General features: G+C 37.2%; 1 protein-coding gene across 1 annotated transcript; it reads left to right on the top strand.

Annotated features, from left to right (window-relative positions):
• The first annotated feature begins 5,428 nt into the window (after positions 1–5,428).
• LOC126601298 (transport inhibitor response 1-like protein) lies at positions 5,429–8,972 on the top strand. Its single transcript, XM_050267988.1, has 3 exons — positions 5,429–6,484; positions 6,785–7,307; positions 7,387–8,972. Exons 1-3 carry the CDS (start codon positions 5,859–5,861, stop codon positions 8,155–8,157), a joined length of 1,920 nt encoding a protein of 639 aa, XP_050123945.1. The 5' UTR covers positions 5,429–5,858; the 3' UTR covers positions 8,158–8,972.
• Positions 8,973–12,604: the final 3,632 nt, after the last annotated feature.

Raw genomic sequence — 12,604 nt, 5'->3', positions numbered from 1 at the left:
TCTTCAATGGAAAAAATGAATACAGTAATGTACAGAGAGGAAGAGATTAGAAAGCCATGGAAGCTTCAAGGTTCATAGGATTCCTATCCCTCCAAGCAAGGAACTCGGAAAGCATATATTAACATTAGAGGAGTGAGTAACACACTCATTCTCTCACATCATTACAACTCAATCACAACCGTCCATTCTTAAGTCATCATGTAAGATGCTTACACCTGTCATGAGCTATGACTCGTTACAATCTAATCTAGATGTCATATGGAATATAATCCAAAGACTCACATTACATCTTACAACTTGCATGTAATAAAACCAACATAGCAAATACATTTATACACCAATAGTTCCATTTAAATGAGTATGAAGTTAATTCCCGTTAATATGTATATGAACTTTCAAGAATCAAAATCGAAATCAGTATTACCAAAAATAATAATTAAGGATATGGTCTGGTGAGAAAATATTTGATTATCGTTACTCAATTTCATTCCCAAAATCCTTACCTGAATCCCAGTTGTACAATGGAATCGTTGGAATTACGAGTGAGCAGTTCATATTTCAAGTACATAAGCATATAATTTTGCAGATGTATTCTATTGATGATTTAGAGTTGGAACTAGACCCTGCACGTCAGAAAATAATGTGTTTCTGTTCCTAAACAGGACAAAAGATAGAAAGTAAAAATACTGTGTTTGTTATGTGAGCTAGCATATTTACTTATCAATACCCTAAATCCTCTAAGTTCACCAAAAAGAATTACGAATCATGTAGGTCCCGGAGTCGTTCCGAGACCTACTTGTAACAAGCGCATGTGAATATTTTTTGGGATCTTCTGAATGTTTGATGATAGATTCATTTGTGCTTATTATTACGTGTTCAATGATATGCTTACTTATCAAATCTTAGCAAGTTGCATCAACATTTTTAACAAGATGCGTCAACACCATTTGATATGAAGTCTCATTATTTAGCAATTGTACTCAATAGAACTCACCAGAGATTCTCAACAGCACTCAGCAAATGTCAACATTCCGCACATTAAGTGCTTGATCAAATACCTCATTGAAAAGATTGAAAAAACATGTTAATAATTCTGGATTCACCATGTTTACCAAAAGCAGCGGCTGCAGTGCTTTATCTACACATGGGCTGTTTAGTGGTTTGCCTGTTTCGTCTTTTGCAGTCAGCTAAGCTTCATGATCCTTCGTTGTAATTTTGCAGCACAAAATTCAATGAATTTATAGATCCAAGAATGATGTGGTCCTATTTAATTTTATACAGATGTCCCAAAATACGAACATTTGTAACTTAATGAATAAATGTACGAAAACAGTACTTCAAGCAGGGTCCCCTACTCACATGGAAATGGGGGAAGTAGCTATAGCCTATAGGAGCCTTGTGAAATCAAATTAAGCAGGTTGTAAATGAAAATGCGTAACATAAGGCTTATTTTTCAACTCACTGCATTTACGGTGTTAAATTGTTTTTACTTCTTTTAGGCCATTTTTTACTTATGGAATAAAGCTTAAAATATAAGCGTTAAAACTCCCCAAGCCATCTCGAACCATAGGCTAAAATAAACCCTTAGGATCAAATATATCTTTAGGCTAGATTCCCGTCAGGATTTAAGCCTGACTTAAATTATTCTAAATGCATCAAACTGTCATATTTCAATTTTTTTTTTTTACTTATAATCTAACGGTTATGATCAAATGAGATCAAATCTAATGGTAAAAAATAGATTTGACGGTCCAAAATTAAATCTAACGTTTAAAATAATTTAAGATATTATTTAAATCAAACTTAACTTAAAACTTTATAAATACCTATATATTTATATGATTTTTAATTACTTATGAGAATTTAAATATTTTAAGATTATAATGTTCATAATAATAAATTAGGATAATTTACATAAATTTTATTTTCAAAAAAGTTACCGAAAGAATAAAGTTAGGCTAAAATCATTGTTTAATAATCTCGGCTAAAATTTTAAGCCATAAGGGTTGGAGAAGAAAAACAGTTTTTGGGTTATGACCTAAAATTTTCTGGCTTGAATTTTGAAACTTTATCCTCAAGGATCGGAGATGGTCTTAATGTAGATTAGTGATATAGCTTGTGACATTTCTTCAATGATCAAATGAGAAATGTATATTGTCTAGCTAACTACTGATGAGGCTCTTGTATTACCTTTTAAGAAAATGAGTGCAATAATCACCTCCAAGGCTCCAAGAGTCACCAGATTTTTCCCCTTTATGACATATGTGTAAATATACATACTAATATCTTACTTGTTAGAAATAAAATGACAATTAGAGCGAGCTTATACTTTAAAAGGGTGATGCTATTTAAACACTATTTTTACCTCTCACTACATTTTTAATTTTCGATCGTCGGATAAAATAAATTAAAGAAGATGAATAGACAAAAGTTAACAAGAGTTTGTCATAAGTAAAAAGTGTGTGTGAATAGCACTACCCTTTAAAAAAAGGCTTATTAATTGATGCTCCCTAAAACTATCATTTAGTCTCAATTTACTCCTAAAATTGATTTTGTGTCACTTTGCCTTCTAAAACTAAGATTTTCAACTGTTTTGGTCTCACTGCACATATTCCGTTAAAGAACTTTAAATCTAAGGATATTTTAGACAATTTTAGTTTTAATACATCTGTTTACCTCTATTCTACACACTAAACCAATATAAATTCCATTTTTTTAGTACAAATATATATTTTACACTAAGAGGATGGGACAGTTCGGCTAAACCACACAATGGACAACCTAATTTGATGTCGAATTCGCCATTTACGAGATTCAAACCTAAGATCTCTCACTTCTAATCAAAGAGGAATACCACTAAACCGTAGTACTGAGTGACTTTAATGCTTTTGTTTTAAAGCAATAAAGCCCACCACTAAGCACCACCACCCAACCTCCTTTGCATGACTCCATGTTCATCCTCTCGTCATCCAACGACCAACCAGCCCATGGGATATACAACGCCTCCAACCTCCCAATCCCCCCCCACTTAGACTCTTTTTTTATAACCAGTCTAAGCTTTTAGTTTGATTAGTGTGATTCGAGTGGGTAGATTGTTTGATTTTGAGAAGGAAAATATGCGTTCAAGACTGGTTTCATTTTTTGCAATTTTTAACAACTCTAACTCAAACCCATGTGACACACCCCGATCCGGAATGTCCACTAGGACCCCGAATCGAGCTGTGCTGGCCGCCACCTTAGCAGGGACATGCCACAAATCCTTGTCGATAAGGAACTTTGCTACTAGAACCTAGAGGGGTGCAAAACAGAAAACGTGAATGGGCGAAAATAAAGCTTTTCAAAACATCTCATTTATCAACAATTATATCCCCTCAATGTAAAACCTGTATACTTTCCCAGAAGAAAAAAAATAGTATATAATGCATATATGTGAAATGGTGTTGTGGACGCACAGGTGAGTATTAGGTGAGGTTTATGTTGCTCATGTGATTTATTGATGAGGTGAATTGTGTTGAGAGCTCATAACCTGCACCCCCGGTGTTAGTGCTTATGTTATTCACCTTGCATCACACGCTCACCTTGGATCCAAGTAGATGCTAGTCGTACAGACCACTAGAGGTGGTTCCGACATGCCAGTCATACAGACCATTAGAGAGGGTTCCGACTGGTAGGTGACCTTAGATTATGTGCACTCTGTTATTAGGCACCTTTAGGTTTAAAATTTTTCGCATCTTTCAGGACGTCATTCCGGATAGGGGTGTGTCACATGAGTTTTGGGTAATTTTTTTAAATAATTATTCAATCAATACAAAAATTCCAAGCAACAAAATCATTATAATTGGCCCAAATTGAGTTGAGACTAGAAATTTTATGAATATGAGGAAGTTATTTCCTTATAGAGTGTCACTATAGAGATGTTTTACTGTGTACGCATTGGCAAGTTACAATAAATAACTGCTCATGACGGAAATATTTTTAAGTATGATAGACACATCTTCACGTGATGACAGATCTCAATAATCGTATTACTAGTTTCATAATCCCAACAATGATTTATATCCTATCACTGGTCTCAAATCTACAAACCAAACGGACTTTAGTGAAGAAAAGGTTTGAACTTTTGAACTTCCCTTTTAGAATACAAATATAACTAACAACTAAATGTTCAAATTTTCTTGGTACGATCCATTCATCTTAACTAAGAAATCATGCCGGGAAGTCAGATTTGGCTGCTAAAATCACATGCTTCCTCTCAATTTTTTTCCAAAAAAACAAAAAAAAAAGATAGAACAAGATTTATGCAATGACTTTATCGTTTCATCGATTAAATGTAAAACGACACGACTTTGTTTTTTCCTTTTTGTCAAGTATTAATAGTAATTAGATAATTATCAACATGCAAATTGCAAAGGCTTAAAGTTGTGTGTTGATAAGGATAATACGTACGACCATTGACATTTACATTTCAACCCCAAATCGAAAACATGGATCTTCAAACACGCTCCTCTTGTACTAATACGCGGCCATTGTCTAGATGGCCCAATGAGAAATTTGTACTTGCTTTATATCAACATCACAACAAAAATTATAGGTTTTCTTTTCTTTTCTTAAGAGCTCATTTGAAAGTGTTTTTAAAATTATTGAATTTATAAAGGTGTTTTTGAATTCCATGAGCACTTAAAGTACTGTTCAAGATTCACTTGCATTTCTACTAATGATTGATTCCAAAAACATTTAAAGTGGCTGCTGCATTTTGGTGAATGTGTTTTTAGATTCCAAAAACACTTAAAGTAACTTATGTTTTTTGTAAGAAGCACTGCAAGTACTTTTACATGATCAACTTGTATTTCTACTAATGATTGGTTTTAAAAGCACTTAAAGTAACCGATGCTTTTTGGTGAAATGATTTTAGAATCCAAAAGTACTTAAAGTGACTGATACTTTTTGTAAGAAACATTTCAAGTGTTTTTTCATGATTTATTTGCATTTCTACTAATGATTGATTTCAAAAGAAATTAAAGTTACTGATGCTTTTTGGTGAGTGTGTTTTTAGATTTCAAAAATACTTAAAGTAATTGATGTTTTTTTGCAGGAAACACTTCAAGTGATTTTCTAAAATTCACTTATATTTTTACTAATGATTTATTTTAAAAAACACTCTCATAAAAAATACTTTCAGTTATTTTAAAAGTATTTCAAACGAACTCTATAAAAATTGAAGTGCATAGCAAGTTCAATACTAGTTAAAAATTCATTTAAAAAATATTTTTAAATAACTGAAAACCATTTTATATCGTGAAATAACATTATAAAATATAAAATATTAGAAGAAAAAGAGAGAAAAAAGACAAGGTTTTGTAAAGGGGAAAACCCCCAAATAATGGAGAAGTATGGAGAGCCATTGGATGGGAAGGATAAACGGATAAAATAGAGAAAAAGAGAGAGAAAAAGAGCATGGAGAATCCCAAAGCTCAGATAGACACTGAGACACAGACAGCAGAACCCTACTGTTCACTCTCGCCTGTGACCAATTAAACTAATCCCAACCCACCATCTCCATTTCTGCAGATCACCCACCTCCCTCCCTCTCTCTCTCTCTCTCTCCTCTCTCTCTCTCTCTCTCTCTCTCTCACTCTCTCATCAAATCAAAACCCGCAAATCCAATTCACTCCCTCATGAGAGCCCATAACATGATCTGAATTAAGAAATTCACCAAAAAAAGGAAGAAAAAGATTCGACTGTTGATATTTTTATCTGATCAAAAACCCAAAACTCAGATCACCATCCCAGTTTCAGAGTCTGTTAAGAGAGAGAGAGGGAGAGAGAGAGAGGAGAGAGAAGTGAAAAGGAAGGGCTTTATGAGTGAGGACCCATCAATCCCTTCATCCTCCTCATCCCAAATGTCCGAGGATGACGACCGATCTCCCCCCTTGGATCTCATCGACGGTCCAATCCCCTCCAGCAAGTCCCGCAACTGCTCCGGAGTATCCGGCTCCGGCGTAGGTACCTCTGTCGAGTATACCGTCCCCTACCCGGACCAAGTCCTCGAGAACGTTCTGGAAAACGTCCTCTGCTTCCTCACCTCCCGCCGCGACCGCAGTAGCGCCTCATTGGTCTGCAAGTCCTGGTACCGCGCAGAGGCCCTCACCCGATCCGAGCTCTTCATCGGCAACTGCTATGCTGTCGCTCCTCGCCGGGCCACGGGCCGGTTCACCCGGGTCCGGGCCGTGACCATCAAGGGCAAGCCCCGGTTCGCCGATTTCAACCTCATGCCGGCCAATTGGGGGGCCCACTTGGCACCGTGGGTGTCCTCCATGGCCAAGGCGTACCCTTGGCTCGAGAAGCTCTGCCTGAAGCGGATGTCCGTGACGGATGACGATCTTGCCCTCTTGGCTGAGTCGTTTGCTGGGTTCAAGGAGCTGGTCCTAGTTTGCTGCGATGGGTTCGGGACTAGTGGGCTCGCCGTCCTCGCTAGCAAGTGCAGGTACTTTGCTAATTTCTTAATTAGTTTCAGATCAATATGTTAATTAAGTTTTGATTAGTGTAAACAACGGTGGGTTAGATCCGTGAAATGGGTTTTAAAGTAGAAAGGTTGATGCTTTAATGGGTGTTATTGTTTGGATCTGATTAGTGCTTTTAGATCTATTTCGGGTTTCGGGGTTTGTTTGGATACTATGCTTTGTCTTTGTTCCATATGAAGTATTTGAATCAATGAAGTGGAATAATGTGAAATTGCAGTGGGGAATCAAATAGTGAGGTTAATGTGTGTGTGTGTATTTTGCAGACAGCTTAGAGTGCTTGATCTGACTGAAACCGAGGTTATGGACGATGATGTAGATTGGATATCTTGTTTTCCGGAGAGTCAAACTTGTCTCGAATCTCTGATGTTCGATTGTGTGGAATGCCACGTAAATTTTGAGGCATTGGAGAAGCTAGTGGCTAGGTCACCTTCCCTGAAGAAACTGAGGTTGAACCGGTACGTTTCAATTGGGCAGCTTTACCGCCTGATGGTTCGAGCTCCTCAACTGACACACTTAGGAACGGGCTCATTCAATTTAGCTGAGGGCATGGCTCAGGGTGATCAGGAACTGGATCAGGGTGATCAAGAACTGGATTATGTCTCTGCTTTTGCTGCTTGCAAATCGTTAGTTTGTCTATCTGGGTTCCGGGATATCTTGCTGGATTACATTCCTGTAATTTACCCTGTCTGTAGTAATCTCACCGCTCTGAACTTCAGCTATGCAAACATCACAGCGGAACAACTTAAACCAGTCATATCCCAATGCCACAAACTCCAGTCTTTCTGGGTACGCATTCTGTGTAATAATATGTAATCACTCTGGAGACAATTGACTTTTGAATTTTAATATTGATATCTTTGTGCAGGTACTCGATTCAATATGTGATGAAGGACTTAAGGCAGTGGCTGCAACTTGCAAGGAACTGCGTGAGCTTCGGGTTTTTCCTGTTAATGCTCAGGAGGATGCAGAAGGCCCTGTTTCTGAGGTGGGTCTCGAAGCAATTTCTGAGGGTTGTAGAAAACTGCGGTCTATTTTGTATTTCTGTCAGCGAATGACAAATGCAGCTGTAATAGCAATGTCAAAGAATTGCTCAGAACTTGTGGTGTTTCGTCTTTGTATAATGGGGCGCCGCCGGCCTGACCATGTTACTGGTGAATCTATGGATGAAGGTTTCGGAGCAATAGTTATGAACTGTAAGAAGCTCACCCGCCTTGCTGTGTCTGGTTTATTGACCGATCGAGCATTCAGCTACTTTGGACAATATGGAAAGTTGGTTCGAACTCTTTCAGTTGCCTTTGCTGGCGATAGTGACTCAGGGCTGAAATACGTGCTTGAGGGCTGCCCTAAATTGCAAAAGCTTGAAATAAGGGACAGCCCATTTGGGGATACAGCATTGCGTTCTGGTTTGCATCACTATTACAATATGAGATTCCTTTGGATGTCTTCGTGTTCGTTAACACGTCAAGGTTGTTGGGCGATTGCTCGCGAACTGCCTCGTCTTGTGGTGGAAGTGATGAAGAGTGAAGAAGGGGGGGAAATGGGTGATAATTTTGATATACTATACATGTATCGATCCCTCGAGGGCCCCAGGGATGATATTCCGCAATTTGTTGATATCCTGAGACCTGGCATTTAGCTTGAAGCTGTTTCATCTCTTACTGTGGTGGCTTCTGCCCAAGTTAAACAGTTGTTTGTTGGGGGAAAAATGTTCTGCGGGTGACTTTTATATAACCCGCGAGATGGTTCCTGCAGTGGCTTTTGAACGAAGATGAGTAAACAACTTACGGTCCTGGGTGGGGCTGTTGCAATGAAGATCAGGTGCCACAATTGCAATGGCATTCAAAGCACTGTTGACCGCATTTCATCTCTGCTTTGGTTCTTCCAGAGAACTTGGAGGAGGGGTGCTGATGCTGAGGATCAATGGCTCTGCAGGGTATTGGATTACCCAAATGTTGTATTGGTACGCTTCTAAATTTCATGTTTGTTTTTGCTTCCATATTCATTTGATCATAAACAAAGGCTGCCGGAGGGGCGAAGGGAGGGTTTTCAAGCTGATTAGAGACTGACAAGCTATCCATCTTCAGATGAACAATATTGTTTATCTTTTGTTGAGGAAATGGAGATAGGTCTCGAAGCGGACGACTGGAAAGATCGAATTTTCGTGCTCCTCTCCGGTGCCCCGCCGGTAGAGAAGTAAAGGATAGAGAGAGAGCTTAGTCTGTTTATTTTGATTAAGACGGTAGTTTAGTTTTTAAGCTGTAGACTGATACAATCTTATCTCATTCTCTCTCTCTCTCTCTCTCTCTCTCTCTCTCTCTCTCTCTCTCTGAGTTTCGAAGTGTTAGTTTCTTTCAGATGTGTTGTTGTAGCACCTGACTGTTGAATTTATTATTGTTATTGTTAGCAAATGTCGATCATCTGGTTAATAAATGCCAAAATATGAATGGACCATATCTTGCCTATTCTTTTTTCCTTGAATGTGTAATGATCAACTGACAGCGTAATCCTTAATGATTTGTGTATCGATGGCACTCGCCGCGGTGTGGGAGTTTCCGGCGAAAACCCCACCCCCGATAGAGTGATATAAGGCGGCTACCGTCGGTCGGGAACCTGGTCCTGAGATCTCAGGTGCAAGGGAAAAAACCCTAATCCGTAAATTGCCGTACAAGAAACTTTTACTTTCTCATTGCTCTAATTTGCCTGAGGAGTAAGTTTTGCGCTGACCTGTATATTGTTAAGAGTGGGGCCCTCTATCTGATGACTTGTCACACCCCAGTGATTGCGTTACAAAGCAGCCAACTCTAATTACTCACCAACTCCTCTCTAATTTCTCTATCTCATAATTAAAAGAAAAAAAAAAAAAAAATCTATGTGCCCTCTTTGTTGGTATTCCATGTAGCAAGATGGTAAAAGCGAAGTTGGAATCTGACTCTGCAATTGAACAAGTGATTGGTAAACTTCAAATTTTCTTCCGGAAATACTCAGTAGTTTAGAAAATAAACAGTGAAAATTGAATCGTTAACTTCAAGAAATTAAACGGGGAAGATTGTTGAAAAAGTGATAGCGTGATGCCATGCAAAGCTTGTTTTACTTTCGTGCCAAGGCATTTGAAGATGAACTCTCACTTATTTCAGGGTTCATACAAAAGGCAATTGGTTTCTCGGTTTTATTAGTTGTCATTCTGATAGATCACGATAATATATGACGGTCGGTTGGGATCAGAATGCTCAGGATAAGCGAGTTTCATGTATAGACACTTTTCGCTTAGTACAAACAATAAAAGAAGATCGAGTTTGCGTCCATTGGGTTATCCACAAGACAATGCAGCATATGGTGGGAATAGTGACTGCCAAAGAATGATAACCTTTGCTTTTTGATTGTATCATTCGTTCTAAGTTTGCTTTTATTTTTCCTTTTTCCATCAACCATCCTTGTCCCCAGAGAAAAAGTGAAGACCCCAAAAAATAAAAACAAGAAAAAAAAACTGATAGGGACCTTACAGAAGGACGAGGAGTGACACATCAATCAATCTCAGTCGTTCATTGCATTAAACGACCCCTTGTGATTGACCCATCTCACCTACTTGCACACATCAAGCCCCATCACCTTTTTAGACACAAAACTTCACCAAATTAAATGGCCCTCGATCAAATACGCACACAAACCTATTTGCTTAGCACACCCACACATTATTAACAAACAAAATTAAATAAATAAATAATAATACGGGTTGGCAACGAGGACAATTGAGGCTTGTCGTTTCCTTTTTAAGAATATTTACGTAGAACTAGTTTATCGTTAAGTAGCTTTCGATTTAATAACCATTGTTATGTAACTATTTTATAATTCACTGTTACATAATGTTTGAATTTAATAATGCATTGTTATGTATAAGTATTTATTCACATTACAATGTATTAGCAGCCCCAAAATGCCACAATGATTGTGAGGCCATCTCCAGTTATAGAGGGATAAAGAATACTACAGGGCTGAATTTTTCCATCTCCAACCATGTAGGCCTACATCTTTCCATCTTAGTTTGAATGGACATGTTGGGGTCCCTAATTCTTGTTATCAGATTCATTTTCGTCATTGGCTGGAACAAGATTTTCCACAAATTTAGATTAAAAGTGGCCTATAGCTTTTGACTAAAAATGACTTAAAACTGTTTCATGTAAGTTTCTCTCGACTCTTTGAGGTTGATTGGTGAGGAAATTACCTAAACAAGAGGGTGGCCCACAAAACTAATGATTCAGTATGTGGGTCACGTGTACGGCATGAGAGCTTGCTGGAATACCATTAATTAATGTTTTTACCAATTAAATTAAACAATAAATAATGAAAGTTACAAGTTATTAATATAATCATGCATTTATTAACAATAATATCATTGTTGTTATTAAGGGAGTGGTCGGAACTCGGAAGACAGAGAAGAAGCTACCGCACAAAACAACTAATTGTAATTGGCAGGTGTTGGAATCCAGTGTGTGACACTCCACACTCATGTGATTGTGGGTGTGCTCTTGATCTGTTTGTGGTGGAAAGAAAAAAAGAAGAAAACTTTAACGAAAAGCTTACAGTATTATTCATTTTAATGAAAAATCACATTTTTACACTAAAAAGTCAATCCTGGTACTATTCACTTTACCCTTTATTTTGTCCTTATCGTTAAAATTCAAAGTTTTCAAGTTATTTTCATTAGTTTTCCTAAAAAAAACAAAGAAAAAATATATATAAAAGTCCGTGGAGCCAAAAGAATTAGAGTTTTTCTTAGTTTTTAATTTTGTTGTTGATAATTTTATGTTTAATTGAAAGGTTGTAGGTTCGATTATGTCAAAAGCGAATTTGAATCATATCATTATGAGACTAAGCACACTCTTATCTTTTTTAATGTAGATAATATCGCCTGTTATAAAAAAATAAAAACTTTATTTTTGTTAAGCACATTCATTGCTGAACTAAGCACGAGGTCAACCACTAAAGTTCTTTTTGCACCACTTGATTAAGTTTTGCCCTATACTTTCTAACCAATCTTACTTTATTTTTGCTTTTATGGTTTTCCCACCATGCTCTTCTTGATCGGACCTCTTCCATAACCCTAATTAGTAAAGCTCTTAAGAATAATCAATTAAAGGTTATAGTTTTACACCGTCGATGACGCTTAGTCTTATAAGCACATGAAGAGGAACTCACTCTGATGTAAAATTCAGTCTCAACACTACTAATATGGACATATGTATATATGTGTGGGGTGAATAAAAAAATAATCCCAAAATGTTTGGAGCGACACGTAGAATTTTGGACAAGAAAGACAAGATTACCCTCGAATCACATCTGATTTTCCACGCTCATGTAATGGACAATAGTGGCTTATCAAGGAATAGTCAAAGGTGATCTTTATGGAATTTATTCAAATTCCCCTCATCACTCCCTCGTTGATTTTATTTAATAAGGTAATCTCCAAAACTTCCTATTTAATTAGGGAATAATTACCAAGATAATTGCAAGATTCACATAATATCTTGCAATAATTCACCCGATTCCACCATATATGTCCGGCCATTCTCCACCCAAAGAGTCGGCCACCCTCCTATAAATACCTGATTTATCTCACTAAAATGCTAAGTTATTTGCTACCCACAAACTTCTAAATACATTCTTTTTATAATTTTAACTTTGGCATATAAGATTCTTCGGCCAAAGCTCTTCTCCCCCTCCTCCCAATTCATCGTGAGCGCGTGAGGCTTTTGGCCACAATCAAATGTATTATTATTTTGCAGATGCATTTTCGTCAAAGAAAAAGACAGTAGAAATTTACATCCACATGCGGTGCGTTGACTGATAGAAATTATAAGACTGAGCCTATAACCAAATAGACTATTATCTTAAATATCCGACTGCTACTTTTGCAATACCTTCGAGGAGTTGGTACTTAACCAAGTTTATCAAACGTGAATTAGATGAGTTTGTGACTAATATTAAAGATCCAAAGTACCAGGTACTTAACCAAGTTTATCAAACGTGAATTAGATGAGTTTGTGACTAATATTAAAGATCCAAAGTACCAAGTAAAAGTATGGCAA

The sequence above is a fragment of the Malus sylvestris genome, chromosome 15, assembly GCF_916048215.2.
Source record: "Malus sylvestris chromosome 15, drMalSylv7.2, whole genome shotgun sequence".
In the NCBI taxonomy this organism is placed as follows: Eukaryota; Viridiplantae; Streptophyta; class Magnoliopsida; order Rosales; family Rosaceae; genus Malus; species Malus sylvestris.
This window is presented reverse-complemented; position numbering and strand designations above follow the sequence as displayed.